Raw genomic sequence first — 24,103 nt, forward strand, 5'->3', positions numbered from 1 at the left:
GAAATATTTCAAAATATTAATTAAGGGTCCACTGTAAAAATTGAAAGTCTCTCAAAATTGAGAGGCGATTTGCAAATAATTGTTATCGTCTTTTTTCGAAAATCCACTTTTCCTAGTGTTCTGATTAATATTTTGTGAATGTAACAATAAAGTATATGTTTTAGTAAGATGATAATACATTCTATCTCTTCAAATCACATAAAAATTGCAAAATCAGCGAATTTTATAAGAACATGATTTTTTCGAATTTTTTCGCTTCTGGATGCGTGTTTTGAAAAATAGATATTTTCGAATTTTGATTTTAATTTAAGTATAAATTTTATATTAGGAATTTTTTTGACCTATTTCCAATCATTAATTCCTAAGTTTTTCTAGGAATTTAATTGAGAAGAAATTAGGAAATTCGGTTTAATGCCATTACATCCTAATATTGTGATGCATGTAGTTTATATTTATTGAGGCTAATGCCGGAATATCGTGCATTTTATAAAAAATTCAAAGAATTGACAATTGGATAGCACAAATTTAATTCTCTAGACAAAGTATTATTGTTTATATATTCAAAGCATTATCCTTCGTTTTGAAATGTTGGCCAAAATTTTCGTGTTATTTTTTGTGTTTCAGCATAAATTATGTATTGACTTATGAAAGATAAGCATTTTATTCATTATCATAAAGATATACCAAAACAAATTGATAAAATTTAAAAAAATGTGTATTTTAGTGGGTATTATTCTGGCCAATGCCCATTTTTAAACGATTTAATATTGACCATATCAATAGCCGACTCAATGTAAAAATTTAGATATTATTTTTTTCATTATTCAAACTTTGATAAATTTTAGTATAATGAATGATTTTGTTTTGTGTATGATACAGAAATGAAAAGCTTGATTAATATCATTTTGCATTTTTTCAAGAATGTTAGAGTACATCTACATTAAAAAATCGGATTCGAATTGCGATACTGCATCAAATTGTTGCACATCTGATAAGGATCTCAAAAGAGTAAAGTTAATTTTTTTGTGTTTTTTTAAGTTTTGGGCCTTAGTAAAAACACCATCTTGAGCAATATTTTTGGGACGATGATAGGCCTTATTTGGCCTTACAGTGGACCCTTAAAATTTTTTTTAAGTGTTCAGATGAAAATTACTTAATGGGATCAGGAATCACATATAATTCCAATAGTACTTCAAAATTTTATTAATATGAAGGCTTTTTTAAAATTTTTACGTGGTTTTTCTAAATTTTACAAAGAAATGTTGCTGGGGATATTAGGTTCATATTTGAACATATTTCTCTCTGTTCCTAAAGAGGAGTTGAAAGATTTCTTCAAATGGATCCATTTCCAAATTGAAAGCCAAATTCTCATTGTCAATGCTGATAAAAGCTATTTTGTCTCCCTTTGTCTCTTTGTTTATCTTAATAAAGCAGAATCAGTTCGTATCAACAATACAATATGGAAAAATCTTAATCTTTTTACAAAATGGAACAAATGAATCAAACCATTTCTACAGCATAATTACAGAAATAATTTATGCATAATGCAGTTTCATTATTGACATATAAACACTAGGTTTCATTTTCAAAAATTTAAAAAAAGAAAAAGGTGTATGTTATTGAGGTGAAATAAGAAATTCGGCTATTTCTTTTTTATTTTTAATTGTTGCATAATGAAGAGGAGTTTGTCTAAGATTATCTTTTTCATTGATATTTGCGTCATGCGAAATAAGAACTTTGGTTGTATCTTTACAATCAAAAAGTATTGCAACATGAAGACCTTCTCAAAGTTTATTTTTTAATTGAACTTGCATCATGTGAAAGAAGAACTTTTGTCATTGCTTTATAATTATTAAATGCTGCCCGATTAATATTGATATTTCCATTTTCATCTTTTTCATCGATATTCACCCCAAGTTAAAGAAATTTTTCTCAATGTGATCAAAAATGAGTTTAATCAAAATAAACTAGAAATGAGTCAAGAATACAAGAATATTTCAGAAACATTAGCAATAACAGAATGATCATAAATGTTTCCAAAAAGTTTCCGTTAAAACGAATGTGATACACGTCTCCAAAGATTCAAAATTTCTCTCCAACATGGAGGAAATGTGAGGTGAAATCAATGATGTTTTAACACTCATATCTTTACAAGCAAAAGAAGAATATCCATTATTATCAATCACCTAATGATGTTTGGGAACTCTTTTACAATACATCACCTAATTCAGAACCGATTCGAGGCACAAACGTTGCAGCAAAATCAACAAATCATGAATGTTTCATCTACGAAAGCATATTTATCACAATTTCAACACACAGTGCCATATATTTTACTAATGCAAACAATAAGTTCCTTAACTCTGATTGTTCATTTACTAACTGCAGTAGTATTACAAATAGTGGATCTATCAACTTTGATTGTGATAGTTCCATTGTACAATATCGATCATGTGGCTCCAGATCAAAAACAAGCTCGTATCAAGGGCATCATTCATATGTTAATTTAATTGAAAATTCAAATAATAAAAATTATATTTATGAAAGTTCTTTTTATGCATGCGGAGATATAGCAAAAGATAAAACAAATTATCTTATGTATGGAAATATTGAAGTTAAATCAATCAACACAAGTTTCTGTGAAGCAGACTATGACTCATGAATAATTCTAAGAACTTCAACTAGTTTAAGTAACATGACATTTTCATCAATTTGTAACACAACATCAACTTATTTAATTTTCGAATTAGATTCTGGTTATATATTTAATTTTTGTAATGTTTTTGAATAATGAACACAAAGAATCTAAATATGGAACATTCTATGCAGGTGGCTCAACTGTTCTTATTGGAAACTATTCATTCCTTGGAAACTCAGGACCAGGAGATGAATTTCATCAAACTGGTTCTGGTTCAATTACAGTTAAAGATTCTTTCTGTGACAGAAAAGATAAATCGCGTAGATCAGTTACACTAAATAATGTTCAAAATATATATTCTATTCATAATCTTTCTCACTTTTCATCATATCTGTGTGAAGCAGAGTTTCCTATTTTAGATTTAGTGATAAAGAAAAATATTATCACCTATGATGAAATTGTTTATCATTATTCATATCATTTTAATTCTTTTTGCATTGTTTTACTAAAGAAATAAATAACTTTTTCTACAATCCCATTAAGTTCCGAATCATGCATTCTTCTATTCGCAGCTATACGCCAACACAATTTACTACAAAATCGTTTATATCGATATTAGAGCCCACAACTCAAAACCAATACAACAATATATCTTTATGGAGAAGAATTTCTTATAATTATACGGAATATTTTTGGGATATGCTTCTTTGTATCTTTATCTAATAATGTATCTTTCGTTACAGACCTTGCTTTTGCCGCCTCTACTACGCGCTCGTTAGGAAAGAACTATACCACTAAGTATACGAAATCCGAATTACATCTAATTTTAAATTGTCAAGTGCGTGTCATTTGATAAATGCTATAACATGAATCATTCTTTGCTTGGTTCTAAACATCAGATTGTGATGATTTGCGATTGCCTTGATCAGTCATTAAAAAATTATGGGTTCTGATGGACCATCTCTCTCCCCTCAATAAATTTTATGCAATAGAAAAAACAATCCTGAACATAAAAAAGAAAAGATAGTCTATAGAAACACCAATTCAAGTGAACTTGGCATACGTTATTGAGAAGATTGTAACCAATGTAGAATATTGATATTTCATTAGAAACTTTACAAAAATGAGAATTAAAAGATTTTATTTTTTTGCGCATATTCATGTATTATGATTTGATAACGATAAAAACGGTTTTGATTTATTTTTCAAAGAGCATTCCTACTATACATGATGAGATCTAAATGGATTTCTTGGCATAGAAATCTCTAACAAAGATATCTCATTAGAAATTTAGTGTACAACATGTTTCTTTCATTATATTTATTCCTTAATCTCCAAACTTTTGGCATTGATTCCTGAATTTTAAGGTGAATTATAGTTTTAATACTTTTTATTAAGTATTCTTCGAGCAATACTATTTCAAGAATTTTTTATTACATTTTTATTAGTCCATTGATTCAACCTTGTATTCTGACTTGAAAGAATAAATCAGTTGTTATCGTATTTTTAAATTTGATGAGTTATTAATATCATCAAATTGAGATTCTTTGAATTTTAATAAAATTACTTCATTTTAAATCTATATTACATTTTGGCTTGGAGAAACACACATATCTGAGACATTGCTTATAAATAATTATAATCAATTTCTACAAAAATATTCAAAAATATATTTTTTAAAAAAAAAAAAAAAGGTAGTGGGGCTTCCAGGGGCTGCGCCCCTTCTAGCCCCGAAGATGTTTAGTATAAATGAAGTTTTTATTCGGAAAATTGTTAGTCTTCTGGTGTGAATTCGGAGGACTCTTCTTCTTCCTCCTCTTCCTCTTCTTCGTCATCGTCGGCGTAGTGGAGGAGGACGTAGTTCATCCAAATTCTGTATGGACGTCCTGATTTGGATTTAAATGAGATGGACATATTTTGTGTGAGTGTTATTTCAGTTTCGATAAAGAGTTGGTGTGCTGGTTTGAATATATGTTCGACGTTGGAGAATTTGTGCAACTCATCTTCTCCCAATTCTGTATTGATACAGACTTCGATGAAGTCACCACTGAGAATGTCTTCACCTGTGGGCATATCCACAACAATTAAATGAACGACACAATAGTTGTGAAATTCATTAGTAGGAAATACTGTTGCAGGCGTATTATATGAGGGGAAAAATGTTTTTTCTTCCCCAAATTCATCTGCTACTTCATCTTCATCGTATCCGTTGTTAAAAGCTTTAAATTCATGTACAATTTGAGCAAATTGTTGACGGAGATTTGGTGGCATACGTAAGCAAGCTTGTAACAATGTCCTACCTTCCACACACTCAGCAAATATGGGAAGGTAGGAACATATAATGTCCGTCAATTGGTCCTGGTTGGGGACCAATTGACAGAGTTTTGTGTATGCCGTTATTGTTTCTTTAACGGTATTTGTGTAGATACGGTTATATGGAGTATTTCCCTGTTGTTAAGGGAAAAATACTCATCCGATTGTAATTTCAATCTTGACCTCAACTCTTTGTTCGGTATTCTTTGGTCTATTCTTAGAGCTGTATTTGTTCGTGCGGGCTGTGGTTTTAAAACATTCGAGTCAAGTTTTAATTGCTTCGAATTGGATGTCGATTTGAATTGGGAGTCTTTTGAGTTCTCCTGAGCTTGGTTCTGTATTAAAGACTGAATAGCAGTGTCAGCTTCTTGTTTTTCGAGATAGTATTCTATTGAATTGGGCTTCACTGTTCGAGACGCGTACATTATGAAAAATGAACTGTTTTTTCGGACCACTCATAGAAAAGTTTGAGATGAACCGTTTTCGTCAACGGTAACCCCCTCTATTTTTTTATTTTATTTAATAGTTACCGTTGGAAAACCGTTCCATCTCAAATATTGAATGAACTATAAACGTTTTTTGTTTTCTATATATGCTTTTTTGTCCAACGGTAAAACTTTTTGCACAACGGTTTTTGAGAGTCATCGCCGTTGACCGAGTAGTTTTTTGTGCTGAACAAAAAGTGTCATATAAACATCTGTCAAAAACCGTTTTTTACTTCACTTAAAATGCCACGTAAGCTACGTAAGAATATACGTAAGAGGAAGGGAACATTGAAACATCCAATAGTAAAACTGACACCACAACAACAGTTGCAACAACAAATTATGAATGACCCCACTATGTTGCAACAAATGTCAAGCAACTCTATGCTTTTAAACCGAGTTATTGGTGCACAGAGTGGAGGTTTAAGAGCGGCACTTTTAGCGAAAATGGCAGGCTATGGTGGAGCTGCAGACGGAACAGCTTATAACCCTCAAAGTCAAATGAATTTGAGTTCACTCAAAAATCAAATAACATATGTCAAAAAGTCAAACATAGACATACAGAAACAAATAAGTGAAAACGAAAAGAAACTAGAATATGACAGACACACAAAGAAACTCAATGAGTTAAACGTAGAGAAAAAGAAGAAAGAAGAACAACTGAAAGAACTAAGTACAGAGGAATATGCGAAAAAAGTGTCAGAAAAAGCAGCAGAAGTAGCAAAAATGGAACAAGATGTTATAAATTTGAAAAACCATACTACTCAATATAAAGTACTGAAAGATGAAGAAATAAAACAAAAAGCCCTGAAGACATATATGGATAGCGATGAGTATAAAAAAGAAGTTGAAGCAAATGTAAAGGCAGAAAAACTTTTACAGTTGCAAAACCAAACCGTACAGTATGAAAACTTAGCACAAGAAAGTAAAAATAACGACGCAGCCATGCAAAAGGCAATGAAAAGCGCAGAATATATAAAAGCTAATAATGACTGGTTAGATGCCCAAGCCAACGCCAAAGCAGCCCAACTTATAGGGTCAATAAGGACAAAAATACAAGCGGATGAAGACAGTTCAAATGAAGCTTTAATGAATGCTGACTTTAAGAACGCCTTCGAAGCTCTTCATAGTAAGGTGAAACTAGTGAACGACTTCTCATCTGGAAAGAAACTGAAGTCTGAAGGTTTCGACAAAGAGTTAAGAGAAGTAGCACAAAATATGACGAAAATAACAGATGCAGCAACGAGACAGGCAGTTCAAAGTGCCTATGACGCCGTTAGAGCAACTGTTGTGGAAAGTCAAGAAAAAGAGTTACAACAGACCAAAACAGACCTAGTAAATGCTTTCTTAAAAACGAAAAGTCAGGTAGGACATTATGCTGCAGATGGAACATATGTGCCAGCTGGTGGAACTTATATACCAGCTGGTGGAACTTATATACTAGCTAGTGGAACTTATATACCACCAAACCCTCCAAGAGAAGCACCTGCACCAGGACTACCTAAAACATTTACATCGTCACATGGACACAGACACAGGCATGCACCAAAACCAACACAACAACCAACAGTTCAAAATCCAGCACAACAACCAACAGTTCAAAACACTGCACCACAACCAACAGTTCAAAACACTGCACCACAACCAACAGTTCAAAACACTGCACCACAACCAACAGTTCAAAACACTGCACCACAACCAACAGTTCAAAACACTGCACCACAACCAACAGTTCAAAACCCTGCACAACAACAACCACAAACAGAGCAAGGACATAAAAGAAGTAGAGAACAAGGAAACCAAGAATTCTTAAAAATGCTTAAGGAAAATTATGGTTACCCAGATACTCTTGACTTTAGTGACAGATATAAAGAAGCTATTAGAAAGTTCAAGGAAGGAAATACTGACCCGAACCTATTTAGCTTTATGGTTCAGCACCAAATGGGATATAATTTCAAAACCTGGAAAATACAAGCTCGCTAAGGGATATGATTTAATAGCATATCATCCAAATGACATGAATGAATTTACTCCGAGATATTTGGTGTCAGAGATAAATGATAATTCAACTCTCTTCATGAAACGCGTAAAAAATAGAGACGGAACGAAAGAAGAAAGGGTTATGAATGCGGATGGCTTAAATAGGGAACTTGTTAAAAACGGTCTCGGAATATATGAAATGCCAGCAGATGAGGTACAAGAAACTCCACAGGAAGAAGTTCAGATACAACCAGACATGGAAGAAATAGTTCAGCAACAACAGCTAGAAGAGCCTGAAGGAAACGAACAAGTCCCTCCTTTGGAAACTAACTTCACAGAACTAGATGAAGATTTGGAACAGCCGAAAAATCTTGACCCTCAACAAGTGTATGCGGAGAATATGGAATCTTTCCAAGAGTCTAAGAAAAATTCAGCTGACATAGTAGAAGAATATCGAAAAATGTTCGCCGACATACAAAAGACTCCAACATCAGATGAAAATATTCAGCATAGAATGGAAGTACTGAAAGAAAATGTACGCAAATACAATAACCCTTTTTACTTACGACCATATAACGTTCAATCTTTGGCTGAACTCGGTGAAAATAAAAGGTTAAATTTCAACAAAACATATAGAAATGAAACATTGTTTAAAGTTCATTCAGAACCTAACCAATATGGAAACAAACCTACTTTTGTTTCTGCAGACTATGGAACTACAATGAGATGGGGTCATAAAGCTAATCCGGATAGGTGGTTCATAAACTTACAACCACAATTCCAAGAAGTTGTAGACGCAATGGAAGTGAATGGTGAACCAGATATAACGGGTATTTTCAGCGCGGCTTTAATGCCATTGAAAGATATGAAAGATGCAGATATTTTGGACCAGTATGAAATGAACATGGCTGAGGAAATATAACACCTGACGTTCTAGAACATTTATCTCAAAGAACTACACAGAACCATAGAGATGGTATATTTGGTGAAGAGTTTAGAAAGAAAGTTAGGGAGAGAGAAGGAAGAGAACCTATTGTACATGACCTTGCAAACGAAAGTTTGCAAAATGTCATAAAAACTTACTTTGCAGACAATGAACTGAGAAGGGATGAATATTTAAGAAAACTCAAATGGACAGTACCAAATGAAATGTTAGTATTGAAAAACATGTTCCTTGACAAAATAAAACCAACTACAGAAATAAATGACGCAAGACTGAAACATTGGGTAAAAGCTTTCCCATTCACAAAAGATATTATTGGTTACATGGAAAGAAAACCAGAATGGCTACAAAAACATATATTTGGAAACGAGCTTATTCCATATGGACAAGCTCTGTTTGAAGAGCTTGAACCGGAAACTCAGGAAAGAGTCATGCAAACAATAAGCGAAGACTCAAATACAAACTATGACAAAATCTTTCTAGGATATTGGTTACCTGAGATGGGCGACCAGAGCCCAAAGGCAAAAAGGACATGGGAAATTTACAACATACTAGGTGAACATGAGGCAAAGATGCAACAACTTGAAGCAGAGGGCAAGTTACCAAAAGCGACACCAAAGAAGAAGAGTAGAACAAAGTGAAAGTAGTGAAGAAAGTAACTTCATCTAGTGAAAGTAGTGGCAATGAAGGAAAAAGAAGAGTTAAAAACTCAGTCAGGAAGAAAGTAAAGCTTGGTACGAGTGGGTTCTATTATGATATATAAATCCAACTATTCTATATTTTTACCCATATGAAATGTACGCCGCTCAGAATATAACGCCAACAGTTTTGGATGCTATGAACGGAAATGTTTCCGAATGGTATAACGAATGCGACAATGCCATTAGAAGGTCAGAAATAGTTCCTGGAACTTACGAATATACAACTGCTGTTTCTTATGGAAACGTAGGTGAGTTTGGTGAAGGTTCTTCAACAACAGTAGATATTGCTTGCGACAGGTTTCATATTATTTCTATTGACAACTCATTCTTATACGTGGAACAAGACATTGAAATAAAACCTTCTGCCAAGTTGTCTGACAAGAAAGGTTGCAATGGAATTTTCTATGTCGGATACCAATATGCTCCAGAAGTTTTCATGGGATATAAGATATATTCTAACTCTGACTTAGTTCAAACAGTAACATGGGCAAACTATGAATGGTTCGCTTTGAGAAACTCAGTACAACCACAAGCTAGAGAACAAACAGACCAGTATGCAAATATTGAGAAAATAAGAAGACTTGACCCTAACGTTCCAGGAGTTTATGTTAACCTTTCTGGTTCAGATGGAAATGCTGCCACTAAAGTAAAACTGAAACTTAGAGTTCCTTTGTCATCTTTCCTCATCTTCAGGTTTTTAAGATACTTGCCAAACTGGGCAGGAAAAATTTCTATTGAACTTACTCCAAGCAAAAATAACTTAGTCATTGCACCAACACAAGACCCATTCACTATTACAGACGTAAAGGGAACAAATCAAACGTCATTCGCCGAATTTTGCAAAGACAAAGTTGACTTAGACTTTGGTTTCTCAAACTTCAACAATGAAGTAAACTATTATTTCAATGCTGCTGGAACTGCTTGGGACCCAGTTAAGTTTACATGCGAAAAGTTTGAATGCAAGAGAATAGAAAGCAGACTTGCAGTCTATATGTTGGACCCAGATATTTCAAATGCTTTAGCTGCCAAATATATTGCAGTTCCACTTATGTTCCCTATACACCAAATATCTGTCAAAGACTTTGCAGGTGAAGTTGGAAACCAAAGTGCTGACCCAGGTGCAAGAACAGATATTGCTTTAACAACTGCAATGAAACATGCAGATACTATGTTTGTACTGTTCAGACGAACTATAAATGACTATTCTTGTTTCTACAACCCCGGTATTAAATATCATATAAACATAGATGGCAAATATTATCCAAGAGAAGAATATTCTACAGTTGAGGATATGAGGTCATACAACTTGACATTAGATGCTATGAACTTTAACAACAACTTCACAACAACCATTAACCCTGAAATGCAAAGTTCTATTATGCCATATGTGAAAGTATGGACTCATACAGGAGGTCAAAAAACTCAATATACAAATGGAGACCGTTCAAACTTTTGGCTTGGCATTCCATTTGCTGACTCAGAAGACTTTATGGGTGGTATTTCAACTGTTGGTACTGTACAAATACAATATACTGGTGACAGAGACGGTCCAGATGAATTGAAAGCAAAGAAGTTTACAAAACCAATAGCACTTTTCACGGAAGATGCTCTTTTGAAGATTCGTTCGATGAAACCTGCTGGGGCTCCTCAGATTGGCATAACGACAGCTTCCATCGAGCAGATTTTGGCAGCAGGTCAGTAAGTTGTTCTTGAACTGACTTCTCTCCGTCAAATATTGACAGTACGCCAGTTTTGACATAATATTGTATTATATAAACTTTCCTTTAGTAAATATCTGTAAGTTTTGAAGTTATATTTTTGTCTGCTTCAAGAACTTTCACCATTTCAGTTATACCAACTTTCTTTGCTTTATGAAAATATTTTGGTTCAGCAAATATTGCTATTCTATAACATTTACCATTGTTTGTATAAAGAACTATTCTGTCAATGTATTTGTATTGTTTGTGTGTGTAAACTTTGTTTTGCTTCAATTCGAAGAGATACTCGAATACGTCCATCTTTTTATTCTAAGTAAAATGTCATTTCCGAAAAATAGAAGCGTGAGTGTTTCAAAAGGTTTAATGGCGGTGGCAGATGTGAAGTTAAATTCACCAACTCAAACAAACAGTCAAAGTGTTGTTGTCAATGTCAAAGACAGAGATGTTGAAGTGGGGAAACCATACGAGGACGAAGATGGTATAGCAATTGTTCCTGTAAAAGAACAACCAACATATCCTGAAGTTAGCAGAGACTTAAGTTCTGTTGCAGATATTCGAAATGACCAACAACTTAAAGACAAACTTCAAACTCAGGAGAAGATTTGTCAAGCTTTAGGTATAATGTTAAACTTGGTCGAACACAACCCTGTAAAAGTGAACTCATATGTCATTGCACCTCATGAAGTTTTGAAAGAACTATTGAAACTTTTGACAGAGGCAGACGATATAAACATCAAAGAAATAGAACCCGACATTAGTTGCTGTGGTGTTTCATATAATGTCATTGACAAGATATACGTTATGAAAGGAGGTGAAACGTTGAACTTAAAGTATAGTTTCCCAGACGTCATAAAAATATTTGACGACCACAACATTTCATTAAAATTTATTTGCTAAGTAAAAATGTCAAAACTTCTTGAAAGATGTTTGAAGAAAAATAATATAGACTTTATTTCATGTAAAGGACTTTACACACTTTTGAACGATATGAAAGACCCTGTTTTGTTTGTTCGTGTAGACAAAGGAAAGTTCTATGTCTTTACAAAATATTTGAACTTCTTAGACAGAGAACTTCAAGAAACGCCATGTGAAAGTTTAGATGAAGTTCTTCTCCACTTTCAGAAAAACTTTTAAATATATATAAATGGCAGAAGATATAATGGTTTATACTATTACGACTAAAAACCCTGAGTCATATAATTCTATAACAACAAACTTACAAAGTCCTCAAGGACGGTATTGTAAACTAACTTTAAACACAATGACGACTAAAGCCTGTTTTGCTCTTTTGACACCAGAAGACTTTATTGTTGTGAATGGTAAAAAATACTCCTTTGAAGATACTTACTCAGATATACCACCAACAGGTTTTGTTGACTTATTTAATACTTTAAGTACGGGTGTAACATGTGCTGCAACTAGAGCAGGTTTCATTATGTTTGGATGTCCGACTGAGTTTACTATAAACGATATGAGCTATAATACAAAACTTATATCTGGTTTTTACTACCAACAGTTTCCTATAACAGGAAAAGGTGTCATACAAGGAATGTCTATTCCATTGACATTAAGCACACCAATCTTATATATTGTTTCAAACTTAGGTTCAAAGTGTTATTCGAATGTCGACAGAAACTATTATGACCAAAAGATACTTATGCGTATAAACAATACTTTCTCTGCTGGTTTGCCTATTGTTCATTCGAATGCAGAATTTTCAACCTTAGTGAACTCAAACACTTTGGCAAGTATAACGTTGACATTAGTTGACGCAAACTTTGTTCCTGTAAAACTTTTATGTCCTATGTATTTGTCAATGACGGCAGAAAGTTTCGAATTGGAAGATGCAACTGGTGAAAGTATTGTATTACAAGAACAACTTCAACAACAAATAGCTCAAGAACAACAAATGCAACAAATGCAACAACAAAGTCAAGAATAAAAAAAATTTTTTTTTTATTTTTATAAAAATGTACAGAATAGATGTTTCAGATTTTTATGACTTCCAAGCATTCAGAAATATGTGTCCATTTCGAGACTATAACAAAGCAGTCGAGAATTTGAAACGTTTAGTCATTTATGTCGACTCTGCCCCAGAATGTTATGTTATGAAAGAATGGGATGTAGTCTTTAACAAACCTAAAGCGACAATAGTGTCTGAACAAGAATGTAGACAGAAACTTAAGAAAATAAAAGTTGTACAAGTTGGAATGAAGATGTTAGATGCTTGGGATATCTTATTGTCAAAGTTAGAAGATTTTTCAGTTCGAGGTATAAAGTTCTATACACCTTCTCCAAACTTCTATTCTATCTTCACTGGATATAAATATGAACAAGTAGAATGGAAAGAAAATATTATAGAAGCTTGGTTAGACCATGTCAAAGAAATTATATGCAATGGAAACGAAAGAGTCTATGAGTATATCTTATGTTGGTTTGCAAACATCTTACAACATCCAAGTGCTAAAAATGAAACTGCTCTCATTATAATTGGAAAACAAGGAACTGGTAAGAATACTTTCTTTACAGATATTTTGTGCAAACTGTTAGAGGGCTATTCGAATCCGAATATGACAAACTTAGAAAACATCTGTGGCAAGTTTAACTCCTCAATAGAGAATATGAAACTTATAGTTTGCAATGAACTTCAAAGTATAGATACAACAAAAGTTTTAAACTCAGATGCTTTGAAGAGTCTTATAACAGATAAAGTTGGAGTTGTTGAAAGAAAATATAAAGACCAAAGAGTTTGTGAAAATGTTGCAAACTTCATTATGGTTTCAAACAATGCTGTTCCGATGAAGTTAGAAAGTTCTGACAGAAGATATGTAGTTGTCAGAACGTCAGATTCTCATATGCAAGATACAGAATATTTTGACGCTTTGTCAGAATGTTTGACATCTGACTTTTACAACCACTTGTTCTCATATTTTATGACATTAGATATTTCTAAGTTCAATCCAAGACAAATTCCACATACCGAAGAGAGACAAACATTGTTAGAAGCAAACAAGAGTGTATATGAACTGTTCATAGATGAAACTGACTTTGTGTCATTAGATGAAAGGTCATTGTACGATTCGTATAAACAATATTGTCAAGAATATGGTTATATGACAGCGTCTAAACGAACATTCTTGGCAAATGTCAAAAGTCTTTTAGATGTTCAGAATGGTGTATATACAAAGAAAAATTTTTATGAGTAAATTTTAAAAAAAATATTTTTTTTTATCCGATAGAAAAGATGACAAAATATATTTCAGTAAACAAGTACATGTCAGGACTTAAAGAAGAACTAGACCCATTCACATATTTGAATGTTTACTTCTACCATTTTGAAAAGTCTTCATTCAGCAAAGTTTGGAACATCGAACCAGTTAAGTTTGCTATTGTGACTAAAAATGGTGCGAAATTTGAAGACTTAGACATAGAAGGTTTGTTAGCAGTCAAAGAAAGTTTTGACAGAAGGTTCTCAAACCTTAAAGAAGGCAAAGCATACAAACTTGTTATACCTTATGAACCAAAGAAAGCAGACGACTATGAATATTATGAGTCTAAGATAGTTGAAGTTCAAGGTAAATTGGGTAAAAAGATTTTAGAGTCTAAGCCAGTGTTTACTCCTAAAGAGGAAGAGAACATTGACATTGACCCAGAAATGTTCTAAAAATAAAAGTTTATTTTTACATGTCAAATTTCTTTTTCTCTGGAACTGGTTCAGATTCTTTCTTCTCTTCTACTTTTTTCTCTTTCTTTTCTCTCTTCTTCTTTTCTGGTGGAGTTATGTCAAATTTCTCCGAACCATATTTCTGTAAAAGTTCTTTGTCCTTTAATAGCTCATCTATTCTGTTTTCTATTTCATCTTCAAGAACAGCGCATGTGTCTTCTTTGCATTCTAAGAAGTTTTGTTGGACTTCATCTTTCCAATCGGCGTCATCTCTGTCAACAAGTCTGTCATTGACAAATTTTAAGACTGCTCTTTGTAATGTTTTATGGTTCTTGTCATATTCCCAGAAACAGAACTTTAGAACAAATTCACCTTTCTTGTTTACACTATGTAAGATTTTATGGTCGACAGATGTTTTGCTGTCAAAAAGCTTGTCTCGAATATAGATAGCGAAATCGCTAGACATTTTCTAAAAGATAAAAATTTTAATTTTTCTAAAAATATGTTAGAAAAAAAGTTTGCTGACATTGACAAGAAATTTGAGAATGTTTTAAACAAGAACAAGAGGAAGTTAGAAAATGCTCAGATAAAGCCTATACATGACAAGTTCTTATTTGCTCAGAATGGTATAACAGGTCTAATTGCACCACCTGGGTCGGGTAAGACTTTCACTTATCTTAAAATGGCTGCACAACAACAAGAACTAGATGAGAAGAACCCATTCTATGAGTTAGTTGTTATTTGTAGTACTTCTGGTCAATTTGACCAAACCGTCAATTCGTTCAAAGATATTATAAAGAAGTCTAAGTTAGTATGTATAAAGGATACTGAGTTGTTAGATTGGATAAAGAAGTACCAAAGAAGAGTTTTGAAGTATAATGCTATAAATGAGTATATAAATTCTAAGTTTAAAGACCCAAATGAGGAAATGCAGAGAATATTAGAGAAGAAACACTTCAGAAACAAACAGAAAGAGATAGAATACATTTCGAAGAAATTGCAATCTTACGATTGGAAGACATACCCTCATAGATGTCTTCTTATCTTAGATGATTTCGCCTCTCATCCTTTGTTAAAGAACAGAGAACAAGACATGTGTCGAATTCTTAAGAAGCTCAGACACTTTAACATCTCAGTCGTAATATGTGTACAGACAGCAAAGAGTTTAAGTAAGGATGTTAAAAGAATACTTACTGACATTATACTTTTCCCCGGATTGTCCGAAGACGATTTCATGGAACTTATGAAAGAGTCCATGGCAGGTAAGTTTGACAGACATGAACTATGGGAGAAGTACAAAGTCATACAAGACCCTCATACTTCTTTCAGAATTCATATCTACGCAAACAAAGTTCAAATTGTAAAAAGTCAAGCTTGAAAAATAAATGGTTCATTTACTCTGATTGTTTGAAGTTGTCAAAATACTCTGTTATTTTTTCCTTTAACAATGGCAAATCTTCTTTGAATGTAAGTATTGTACAACCTTTCATATCATAGTGTGTTTGAGGTAACGTATCTTGAACTATTTGTTTCACATCTTCATTCGGTGTCATTGAAATCGGTAAGTTTTCGCGATAGAACCAATTTCTGTCAGATTTGTAAATCTTAGCAAGGTCGTAAAAGCTTTTGTTGTTTCTTCTGACTAAATGCAACATAACCATATCTTTATCTTCTTCATTTTCCATCTCTTCAGTATAAATCATATACTTATAGTTCTTTTCCTTACCTTTTGGTACCGAACGTGGTATTCTTTTCTGAATGCTTTTGTCTTTTGCTTCAATGACTTCATTTTTTGCTTGAAGTTTCTTTTCCATCTCTTCACGTTCTTGTCTATGAATTTCGTCAAGAAGTCTGTAAATATACCAAGCATAACGAGGCGAAGCCCACATTGCAACAGCATTTACAAGAAGTCTATGTACATACCAACCTCTCAAACCATTTGGCAAATTTTTACGATTTTCATGAGTTTTAGGCGACCCCGAAAAAAGTCGGTCTCGCTGTGCTTCGCTCAAAAGTTCTTGTGTGCTTTGGTTTTTGAACCAATCGTCTGTATGTTTGGTATCTGGAGCAAAACATGCTGTCAAAATACTTTGCATTTGGTACATATCGTCTTTGACCGAACGAATGAGACGGAGTTGTTTGTTAAACTGTATGTACTCGTATTCTTCATTTATGGCTTCATGGACTATAACTGTTGTTGTGTTCTCTGTTGTTGACATATCTGTCTTTATATTCCGGATAAAAAAATAAATAAAAATAAAACTAACTTTATTTTTTATTTCGGGAAAATTCATGACAAATTCAAGAGGTGAGAAAAGAGGTGAAAAAACAGGTGAGATCTCACCACTTCACCTAAACATTATTTTTGCTGAAAAAGTGTCATTTTTTCATGTCCGAAGACTCGAAGGTGCAACACTTCCAAAATACCGACGAACTCAGAAGAGCAGCATGGCAGTATCTTCTTGACAACTTCTTTGAGTTCTCCAGGTACACCTTGGAAAATGCTGAAGAACTCCGACACAGAGAATTTGGAGAAATTGCACTCCAATACTACCTTGACAAACAAAGGGTAAACAAAGGGTAAATTAAGACTAAAAACTTAACGTTTAAAAAGTGACATTTTTATGAGCTCCGAGTCACCGAGAAAACTTGGTCAGATGTTAGCAGCTTACTTCCCTGAGGAGGATGGAAGCGTTACATACGTAAGGTTCAAAAACAACGAACCCGGAATTGCGTACAAAATTCGCAATTACATGACCATGGAAGAGTACGAAAGGTTCCTACAAGAGAAACCAGCTCTAAACAACTCAGAAAAGAAAGAATAAAAAGTTTAACTCGTAATTGTTTATTTTTTTACTTGTATGGGCAAGCTGCAAGAATGAAGTCGACTATCTCAGTCTTTGTTTTGACGAGCTGGACGGCTCTTGCGAGTACGTCTGTTTTGCGGTCTCCAGCTGGTGTCTGACCTTCGTAATTGCGCATGTTCTTGAGAGCTCCAACTGTAAATGATTGTAGGATGAAGAGTCTCTCAGACTGCTTGAGGTAGTCTTCACGGTCACGAACCGAATCTGTGGTACGAGTCGAATCGGTCGATTTGAGGGAAGAGACTGAAAGCCTGTCGTCTTCCATAGGGGCAGTAGCATACTCTTTGCGTAAGCGGTTCAGACCTTCTTCGAAGTCTTGGTCTCTCTTGGACTGAGATTGGAATTTGAATTGGGGTGGAGCTTGCTGGAACATCCAAGGGTTGGGGAAGTAAGGCATAGGCTGAGGAGGGTAGTTCGGGAAGCCTTGTAGTGGAAATTGGTAGTAACCTTGAGGTGGAAATTGGTAGTAATTTGGTGGAGGGACTTGCTGGAACTGAGGTTGCTGAGGAGACTGTTGTGGTTCTGCAGCTTTCGGTTCTTCTGGCTTTGGAAGGCGTTCAGGAAGAGGAACGTCAGTCATCCGTTTGTGTCCTGTCGGAAGGAAAAACTTTTCCTGTCGGAAGGAAGAACTTTTTCCTGAAGTTCGACCAAAAAGTTCTCAATTTTCGAAAATTTGAATGGTTTACGGACGGACAACTGGAAGAGTTCTTCCTGTCGGAAGGAAAAATTTTTCCCTTTGTCCGGAAAATTTTTCCAGTTGTCGGGAAAATATTTTCCTGTCGGATGGAAGGACTCGGAATGCCAGAAGGATTTGACGAGGCAATTTACCTATTGAATTAACGACTGCGTAAAAGACTACTTGCGCAAGGTAATGAAGCCCAAGGTCAAGTTCACCGCTATTTCTGGAAGGGCTGTCTTGAATCTCGAGACTTCGACTGGAATTCCAATTCAAATACCAGACGGGACAGCCTACGATGGCATAAAGGACGCCAAAAGAGAAGCTCTTGTTAAGTTCCTAAACAAACGTCCTTGGATAAAAATACCAAACAAGGAGAACCCCCTACCCCATATGAAATTGGCAATTCAGTCTCTCCTTCACTTCTCGGGTCAGCCGTTCTACATAACCTGTGAAGGCGACATCCAACCAGTTCTAAACCTTAACGTTTAGAGTAAAAACATTTTTTTCATTTTTTGAATGAAGCAAGTTAAATTCGTCCCACACCAATCTCAATGGACCGATGAAGAGTTTCAAGCCATAGTTGAAGACGTTGAGAACGACATAGACGGCGAACTTGAAGGAGCTCAAATCACAATTGCAACCAAAATTGCAGAGTCAAGGAACAGATAGCTCCACTTAAAGCTACCAAAGCTACTCTTGACCTCATGGATAGTTACCGTTTAGATGTCAAGAGTGGAATAAGACAATTAAAATTAAAACTTCTAAACTACGAAGCTATACTCCAAAAGTTAGCAGAAATGAGAAGACTTTACCAGAGCTACTTACATGTAAGGGACTTACCTTCAAGCAGTCCGACCAAAGATGAATTTGTTGACATTGTCCCAATTTTGTCCGAAAGTCAGCTCAGATGTTTCGAACTGCTCCCAACATATCCAGAATATGAACGTTTGCCTGAACTCTTTCGGTTCCTCAAAAAACGTTTTTTGGTTCTCATGTTCGAAACTTTTATCGGAAGAGACAACAAACGTTCAGAAGAAGAACAAGATATTATTTTAAACTTGTTGTATGACATAACTGTCATAACAAGCTTTTTGAAGTAAAACCGCCATTCTCAAACCACTTCATTTTTCGATGTCCGAACAAGCACCGAAGCCAAACTCAATGGCAGATGTCCTTTCAAGGTTGCCAGACAAGCGCCCAGTTCAACTTCAAATTGCCCAATTGAAAGCTCATCTGACAAACACCATTAAGACTCTCCAAAGTAGTCTTATGACAGAGATGACCAATCTCAAAGCCAATGTCCTCACGAACCAAGCTTCCAATGAGAAAGTCCTGAACGATTTCGCGGAAACCTTGCGCCAATACGACATAGAGAACCGAACCTTGCCGACTCATCTACCGTTTCTTCGAAGAGATAGACGCCATCTGGAAGGTACTCGGAAAGGACAGAACATGCAACACCGTACTTCGTGAACACAGAATTGCCGAAGGTATTATCAAAGAAGAGGAAGAAGAGGAAGAAGAGGAAGAAGAGAAACACGAAGAAGGAAGGTTTGGGCAACCCTTGTTGCCGATGACGCTTACGAAATTTCCCAACCCTACCCATACCAAATCCGCAACAAGGAGACAGGCAAGGTTCTTACCCCAGTCCTCAACAACTTGGGACACTTGAACCTTAACCTTCGGAATTACGGTTCAATTCCATGGGAAGCTTGTCGCAATTCAATGGGTTCCAAATCCACAAGAAGACGAGGGTCAGACACATTGACGGTGACAAGCTCAACAACCGTAAGGAGAACCTCGAGTGGTTCTAAGAGTAAAAAAATTTTATTTTAGGGGGAAACCCCAAGTAAATTTAGGTGTTTATTTGGATAAGTATGTTAAATTAAGGGTAATTTGCAAAATTAGTTCCCGACCTTTGAATTGGGCTCTTTCGTTATCCCAGTTGCGTAGGAGGTCGTCCCAGAGGAGTTGTAGAATTGCCAATCCAAGGACGATTTGTCCTCCCAGGCATTGAGGATGTACTGCTCGTAGAGTTTCATGACCTCTGCCTTGCACCAGACACCCTCTCCCTTGGAACGTAAGGCTTCTTCGAAGTGCTCGAATGCGATTGGCTGCGTGACCATCCGAAATGACACTTTTTGTCCGTTTGGTCAATGTTTGTGTCTCGTGCCATAGTCGACGAAAATACAGACAAACAGGTTATATATGAGTTTGAGACCAAGAATGGTGTAACTCGACCTGTCCGATTCAAAGACTCCGAGGGCGACCATGAAATTAAACGGAAATTAGCTAGGAAGGAATATAAAATGGACTGGTTGCCACCACCTCCACCTCCACCACCTTTACCTGTTCCTCAAGTAAATAAGCCTTTCCCGTTCCCAAGAATTCCCACATTTTAATTCAAATTCGAATAAAAATTTTTTATTTCATGCAATGTTTTATTTCTGTGCCGTCTTCAAGTATGCCCCAGTACTTACGCTTGGAGAGGACATGAACTTCGGTGAAAATTTTGTCCAATTTGAATTGACCCATCTTTTCACCGACCATTCCCATTTCAATGAGTTTGTTGTATCCTTCTTCGTTCGTCATGAGTGCGTCAATGTTCTCATAGTAAACCACACTTTGGATTTGACTTCGGAGAAGAATTTGTTGTAGTTGTCAAGGACTGCCTTTGCGAACTGAGGGTAAGACCAATGTTCGACAATAGGTTTTAATGTGGTTACTAAGCCACTTTGACCTTGAGTGAATTCGTACTTCAAAACAAAAGGAGAAAACCTTTCAACAAAGTTGTCGACCTTCTCATAATGTTTACTCTTCATCTCTTGAGGTTTCTTAATGGAATATCCCCATGTCGAATTCATAAGCAATTTGAGTGTCATTGCAAGTTTGGGGTTTGAAGCTTTCCTAATATCATACAGTTGTTGTATGACTTTTCCAACTGTATAGTTCCTTCCCGGGAACTCACCATCTTCGTTTGGAATTCCAGTCGGAATATATTGGACAAACCTCATGTATGCAGCGTTAAGGTCGACATAGTATATCTTTTCATCTGAGTCGAACTTGTCGCAACCAATTGGTCCAGTTTGTGGAAATTCAAGTGAGTCTCTTATCTTCTGAGAAACTTCTCCTGTTATCTCATAAACATCGTCGAAGCAACCTGTTTCATATAAAACCTTCTGACCTAACTCAGATGCTCTCCAATACAATTTGACGTCAATTGGATGTCTCAATGGAAGTTTGTTTATAGCATCTTGAAGTTCTTGCAACCTCATTGGAAGTTCTTCTGGTTCAGGTTGGTATCCGAACAATCCAACTCCTTGTGGAATTGTGTACTTCTTTTGTACTAGAACTTTGTCTGGAACAACTTTTGGTCTTGCTAACAGTGAAAAGTTTGTTTCGTCTTTTGGTACAAAAGTTTCTGTCAGCTTGTCATCTGGAATTGGTTCCAACAAACCTTTCTCGAAAAGAATGTTTACAGCTCTGACAATGTTGCACTTGCCTTTTCCGAACAATGGGTTTGTAAGACTTTCGTTCAACATGAAGTGGTTGTGGACAATTACAATCTTCAACCATGGTAAATTGTCAACAACATAGTCGTCATGTGAAGAACCTTTAGCTGTAGGTATGTTGACTCGGATATTGACATTTGCCAACGGTGCAATTTTTGCCAATTGACCTCTGAGAATGTACCTTGTCTTCACACATGACTCAAGATACTTCATCTTCTCATCTGTAACAAGACCAGAGTTCCTGAGACATGTAAGAATGCAAGGTTCATTGACAATTGTTTCAATTGAATTGTAAATTCCATACCTTGTCAAGTCAATGTCAGACTTATTTATGAACGGGAAGTATCCAGCATGTTGTCTGACTGCTTGAGGGTTAGGTTGGTACCATTCGAACTTGACACTTGCAATTCCTTCAATTGCATTCAAAATGTCTGAGTCGGAGTCAACCATTTGTTCTCTCTTTGTAGTCTTGAAAGCGTCAAGAAGTTTTGCAGCTGTTTGTTCATTGCCATTTGCATAGTAAATGTGACCATCCAAATCTGTTATGGTCAATCTGAGATTGTCCTTTCTTATTTCCGTCTTGTATGCAGCAAGTACTCCCATGAAGCCTTCTTTGTTCTTTCCTTCGTCAAAGTTTACTGTAAAGGTTCGACCAGATGTAATTTGACTTCTAACTTCACGATACTTTTCATATGCATATCTTGTTCTTTCCATGGGAGCATGACCATCCTCTGCACTACCTTTTTTCCTTCTCAAAGGATGCAATTGTTCGTCATGTTTCCAGTAGAATCTGGCAAAGCCGTCGTGTCCTTCAACTTGAGGTTCACTAACATCGAAAGGCATGTCCATAAGACGTTCTTCTTCTAACCTCTCTAGTCTGTTTGGATAATTGGCACGTGCTGTTTCCAAATCCATTTCGTAGCAGACCAGCCAGTTTGTCATAGACTTTTATGGGTCTTCCCTTCCTATATTTAAACTTCTTCGAAACTCTCCAACCATATCTTTGCAACTCTGCTTTTATTCTAGCAGACTTTCTATCCATTCTATATGGGGGCATTTTTATAAAAATAAAAAAATATTTTTTTCTTTACTTACATAACCGCCTGCTGCCATAAGTCTTTGACGCCAACCCATACCAGCTAATGAAGGTTGACTTGGTTTAGTTTGGAAACTAAACTTTGGTTTTGGTTTATCTTCAGTTTTTGGTTTTTCTTCTTCTATCGGTTTTTCGTCACTTTTCGGTTCCTCTGACTTTACTCACCTGCAGGAACAGTTGTGTCGTCAACATCTTCATAAATATCATATGCCATTTGTTTTTGTTTTCCTTTCAACTTTTTGTGTTTGTTGTAAAGTTTAGAATATTTCGACTCTAAGTCAATGAGATGTTCTATAATGAACTGTTGGTCAGTGAAGTAAACTTTTCCATCTGTTGTCTCGAAAGCTCCTTCAGACTTCAATATTTTATTTGTGAGAGTCTGTTTCTTTTTTGAGATACTAGCCGTTCCATTTCTATGAAAAGTGACTTTGTAGTTAGGGTTTGTATTTCCAGACCTGGCACTTTCTATTATTGAATTTTTCTCTTCATCTGTAAGTTCTTTGACAGGTTTTGACAATGGTTCTGAACTTTTTGTTTGTGGTGTCAAATCTACCGTTTCAACTTCTTCGGTCATTTCATCTCAGTAAAAAATTTTAGTTTGGTTTGTTTTCAACTGGTTGTTGTTTTTTAAGTCGGTCTAAAACTTCCTGAGGTATAGGAAGAACTTGACAAACACGTTGTGTAACTGCTGGAAGCCGACAAATCCATCTTGAACCCATTTGTCTCAATGCTGTATTGTTCATTTCATCTCAGTAAAAAACTTTACATTCCCAAGTTTGAGGTGGTTGCGGTTGGTTATTGTTTACCCATTGTTGTGCATGGTTATATCCTCTGTTAAAGAATCTTTCACCTTGGTCCATATAGTGTCCTGCTTGGTTATAGTAGTCATTTGCTTTGTTATAATAGTTTCCTGCTTGTCTTCCTACATTGTCCATCCATCCTTGAACTTTTCCTCTTGTTTCAGGATTTGGAATAAGATTTGCATCTCGTGCTACATCCCAACCTTTCTGTACAGTTTGTATAATAGGTTGTGCTTTCTCTTTAAGTATACCTAATGTACTCAAAATCTTCCTTCCAACTCCAAATACACCTCTGGCTATTGTTCCCACTGGGGCAAAAATCTGGATGCAACTCCTGCTAATGCCCAAATAAACCCATTTCTTATGGGTTAAAAAAATCGAATCCAAACAAGGACCCCTATGTTTCTAAAGCGACAAAGAAAGCACTCATGATAAAAATCTTAGTTCAACACCAAATGCTTGGTTTATGGATATCTTGGAAAACATTCCGAGAGTTAGAACAGATGGACCACCATACTGGCTAATATTTGTTGGTCAAAACACAAGATACTGTGAAGCCATACATTACAGTCCAAAGCTATTTAGATATCTTAGCAGCTTTGACAATATTCGTTGACAAATACATCCAACAAAACTGAACATCTGACTGTGAAAGTTTCAAATCAGATGATGTAAAAACTATCTGCGTTCAAAAAATGTAAACAATATTT

The 24,103-nt window shown here is 35.3% G+C and overlaps 16 protein-coding genes and 4 pseudogenes across 20 annotated transcripts, besides 2 other annotated features; 12 read left to right on the plus strand and 8 right to left on the minus strand.

Annotated features, from left to right (window-relative positions):
• Nucleotides 1-24: 24 nt before the first annotated feature.
• Nucleotides 25-1,117: a mobile genetic element.
• A 3,201-nt stretch (nucleotides 1,118-4,318) lies between these two features.
• Nucleotides 4,319-24,103: part of a mobile genetic element that runs on past the window's edge.
• TVAGG3_0823700 (uncharacterized protein) lies at nucleotides 4,412-4,909 on the minus strand (the record flags this gene model as incomplete). Its single annotated transcript, XM_001313639.1, has 1 exon — nucleotides 4,412-4,909. One exon carries the CDS (start codon nucleotides 4,907-4,909, stop codon nucleotides 4,412-4,414), a length of 498 nt encoding a protein of 165 aa, XP_001313640.1.
• Nucleotides 5,884-6,880, plus strand: TVAGG3_0823710 (protein of unknown function, DUF4106 family; the record flags this gene model as incomplete). The annotated part of the gene is made up of 1 exon (XM_051248156.1): nucleotides 5,884-6,880. A coding segment is annotated over one exon (997 nt), but the record flags the coding sequence as incomplete, so codon positions are not given.
• On the plus strand, nucleotides 8,584-9,000 carry TVAGG3_0823720 (protein of unknown function, DUF4106 family; the record flags this gene model as incomplete). Its single annotated transcript, XM_051248157.1, has 1 exon — nucleotides 8,584-9,000. One exon carries the CDS (start codon nucleotides 8,584-8,586, stop codon nucleotides 8,998-9,000), a length of 417 nt encoding a protein of 138 aa, XP_051083632.1.
• On the plus strand, nucleotides 9,155-10,234 carry TVAGG3_0823730 (protein of unknown function, DUF4106 family; the record flags this gene model as incomplete). Its single annotated transcript, XM_051248158.1, has 1 exon — nucleotides 9,155-10,234. A coding segment is annotated over one exon (1,080 nt), but the record flags the coding sequence as incomplete, so codon positions are not given.
• Nucleotides 12,328-12,720, plus strand: TVAGG3_0823740 (uncharacterized protein; the record flags this gene model as incomplete). The annotated part of the gene is made up of 1 exon (XM_051248159.1): nucleotides 12,328-12,720. The coding sequence occupies one exon, from the start codon at nucleotides 12,328-12,330 to the stop codon at nucleotides 12,718-12,720; it is 393 nt and encodes a 130-aa protein (XP_051083634.1).
• On the plus strand, nucleotides 12,749-13,984 carry TVAGG3_0823750 (uncharacterized protein; the record flags this gene model as incomplete). Its single annotated transcript, XM_051248160.1, has 1 exon — nucleotides 12,749-13,984. The coding sequence occupies one exon, from the start codon at nucleotides 12,749-12,751 to the stop codon at nucleotides 13,982-13,984; it is 1,236 nt and encodes a 411-aa protein (XP_051083635.1).
• Nucleotides 14,023-14,442, plus strand: TVAGG3_0823760 (protein of unknown function, DUF4108 family; the record flags this gene model as incomplete). Its single annotated transcript, XM_051248161.1, has 1 exon — nucleotides 14,023-14,442. The coding sequence occupies one exon, from the start codon at nucleotides 14,023-14,025 to the stop codon at nucleotides 14,440-14,442; it is 420 nt and encodes a 139-aa protein (XP_051083636.1).
• On the minus strand, nucleotides 14,459-14,908 carry TVAGG3_0823770 (uncharacterized protein; the record flags this gene model as incomplete). Its single annotated transcript, XM_051248162.1, has 1 exon — nucleotides 14,459-14,908. The coding sequence occupies one exon, from the start codon at nucleotides 14,906-14,908 to the stop codon at nucleotides 14,459-14,461; it is 450 nt and encodes a 149-aa protein (XP_051083637.1).
• Nucleotides 14,945-15,820, plus strand: TVAGG3_0823780 (protein of unknown function, DUF4106 family; the record flags this gene model as incomplete). The annotated part of the gene is made up of 1 exon (XM_051248163.1): nucleotides 14,945-15,820. The coding sequence occupies one exon, from the start codon at nucleotides 14,945-14,947 to the stop codon at nucleotides 15,818-15,820; it is 876 nt and encodes a 291-aa protein (XP_051083638.1).
• On the minus strand, nucleotides 15,837-16,340 carry TVAGG3_0823790 (KilA, N-terminal/APSES-type HTH, DNA-binding family; the record flags this gene model as incomplete). The annotated part of the gene is made up of 1 exon (XM_051248164.1): nucleotides 15,837-16,340. A coding segment is annotated over one exon (504 nt), but the record flags the coding sequence as incomplete, so codon positions are not given.
• On the plus strand, nucleotides 17,067-17,267 carry TVAGG3_0823800 (uncharacterized protein; the record flags this gene model as incomplete). The annotated part of the gene is made up of 1 exon (XM_051248165.1): nucleotides 17,067-17,267. The coding sequence occupies one exon, from the start codon at nucleotides 17,067-17,069 to the stop codon at nucleotides 17,265-17,267; it is 201 nt and encodes a 66-aa protein (XP_051083640.1).
• Nucleotides 17,296-17,886, minus strand: TVAGG3_0823810 (uncharacterized protein; the record flags this gene model as incomplete). Its single annotated transcript, XM_001296135.2, has 1 exon — nucleotides 17,296-17,886. One exon carries the CDS (start codon nucleotides 17,884-17,886, stop codon nucleotides 17,296-17,298), a length of 591 nt encoding a protein of 196 aa, XP_001296136.2.
• On the plus strand, nucleotides 18,090-18,460 carry TVAGG3_0823820 (annotated as a pseudogene). Its single transcript has one exon. A coding segment is annotated over exon 1 (371 nt).
• Nucleotides 18,502-19,085, plus strand: TVAGG3_0823830 (annotated as a pseudogene). Its single transcript has one exon. A coding segment is annotated over exon 1 (584 nt).
• On the plus strand, nucleotides 19,117-19,321 carry TVAGG3_0823840 (uncharacterized protein; the record flags this gene model as incomplete). The annotated part of the gene is made up of 1 exon (XM_051248166.1): nucleotides 19,117-19,321. A coding segment is annotated over one exon (205 nt), but the record flags the coding sequence as incomplete, so codon positions are not given.
• TVAGG3_0823850 lies at nucleotides 19,849-20,111 on the minus strand (annotated as a pseudogene). Its single transcript has one exon. A coding segment is annotated over exon 1 (263 nt).
• TVAGG3_0823860 (uncharacterized protein) lies at nucleotides 20,142-20,387 on the plus strand (the record flags this gene model as incomplete). Its single annotated transcript, XM_001296700.2, has 1 exon — nucleotides 20,142-20,387. One exon carries the CDS (start codon nucleotides 20,142-20,144, stop codon nucleotides 20,385-20,387), a length of 246 nt encoding a protein of 81 aa, XP_001296701.2.
• Nucleotides 20,410-20,577, minus strand: TVAGG3_0823870 (DNA/RNA polymerases family; the record flags this gene model as incomplete). Its single annotated transcript, XM_051248167.1, has 1 exon — nucleotides 20,410-20,577. The coding sequence occupies one exon, from the start codon at nucleotides 20,575-20,577 to the stop codon at nucleotides 20,410-20,412; it is 168 nt and encodes a 55-aa protein (XP_051083642.1).
• On the minus strand, nucleotides 20,655-21,527 carry TVAGG3_0823880 (DNA/RNA polymerases family; the record flags this gene model as incomplete). The annotated part of the gene is made up of 1 exon (XM_051248168.1): nucleotides 20,655-21,527. A coding segment is annotated over one exon (873 nt), but the record flags the coding sequence as incomplete, so codon positions are not given.
• Nucleotides 21,945-22,539, minus strand: TVAGG3_0823890 (annotated as a pseudogene). Its single transcript has one exon. A coding segment is annotated over exon 1 (595 nt).

Source organism: Trichomonas vaginalis, chromosome VI (genome assembly GCF_026262505.1).
Source record: "Trichomonas vaginalis G3 chromosome VI, whole genome shotgun sequence".
Lineage (NCBI taxonomy): Eukaryota > Parabasalia > Trichomonadida > Trichomonadidae > Trichomonas > Trichomonas vaginalis.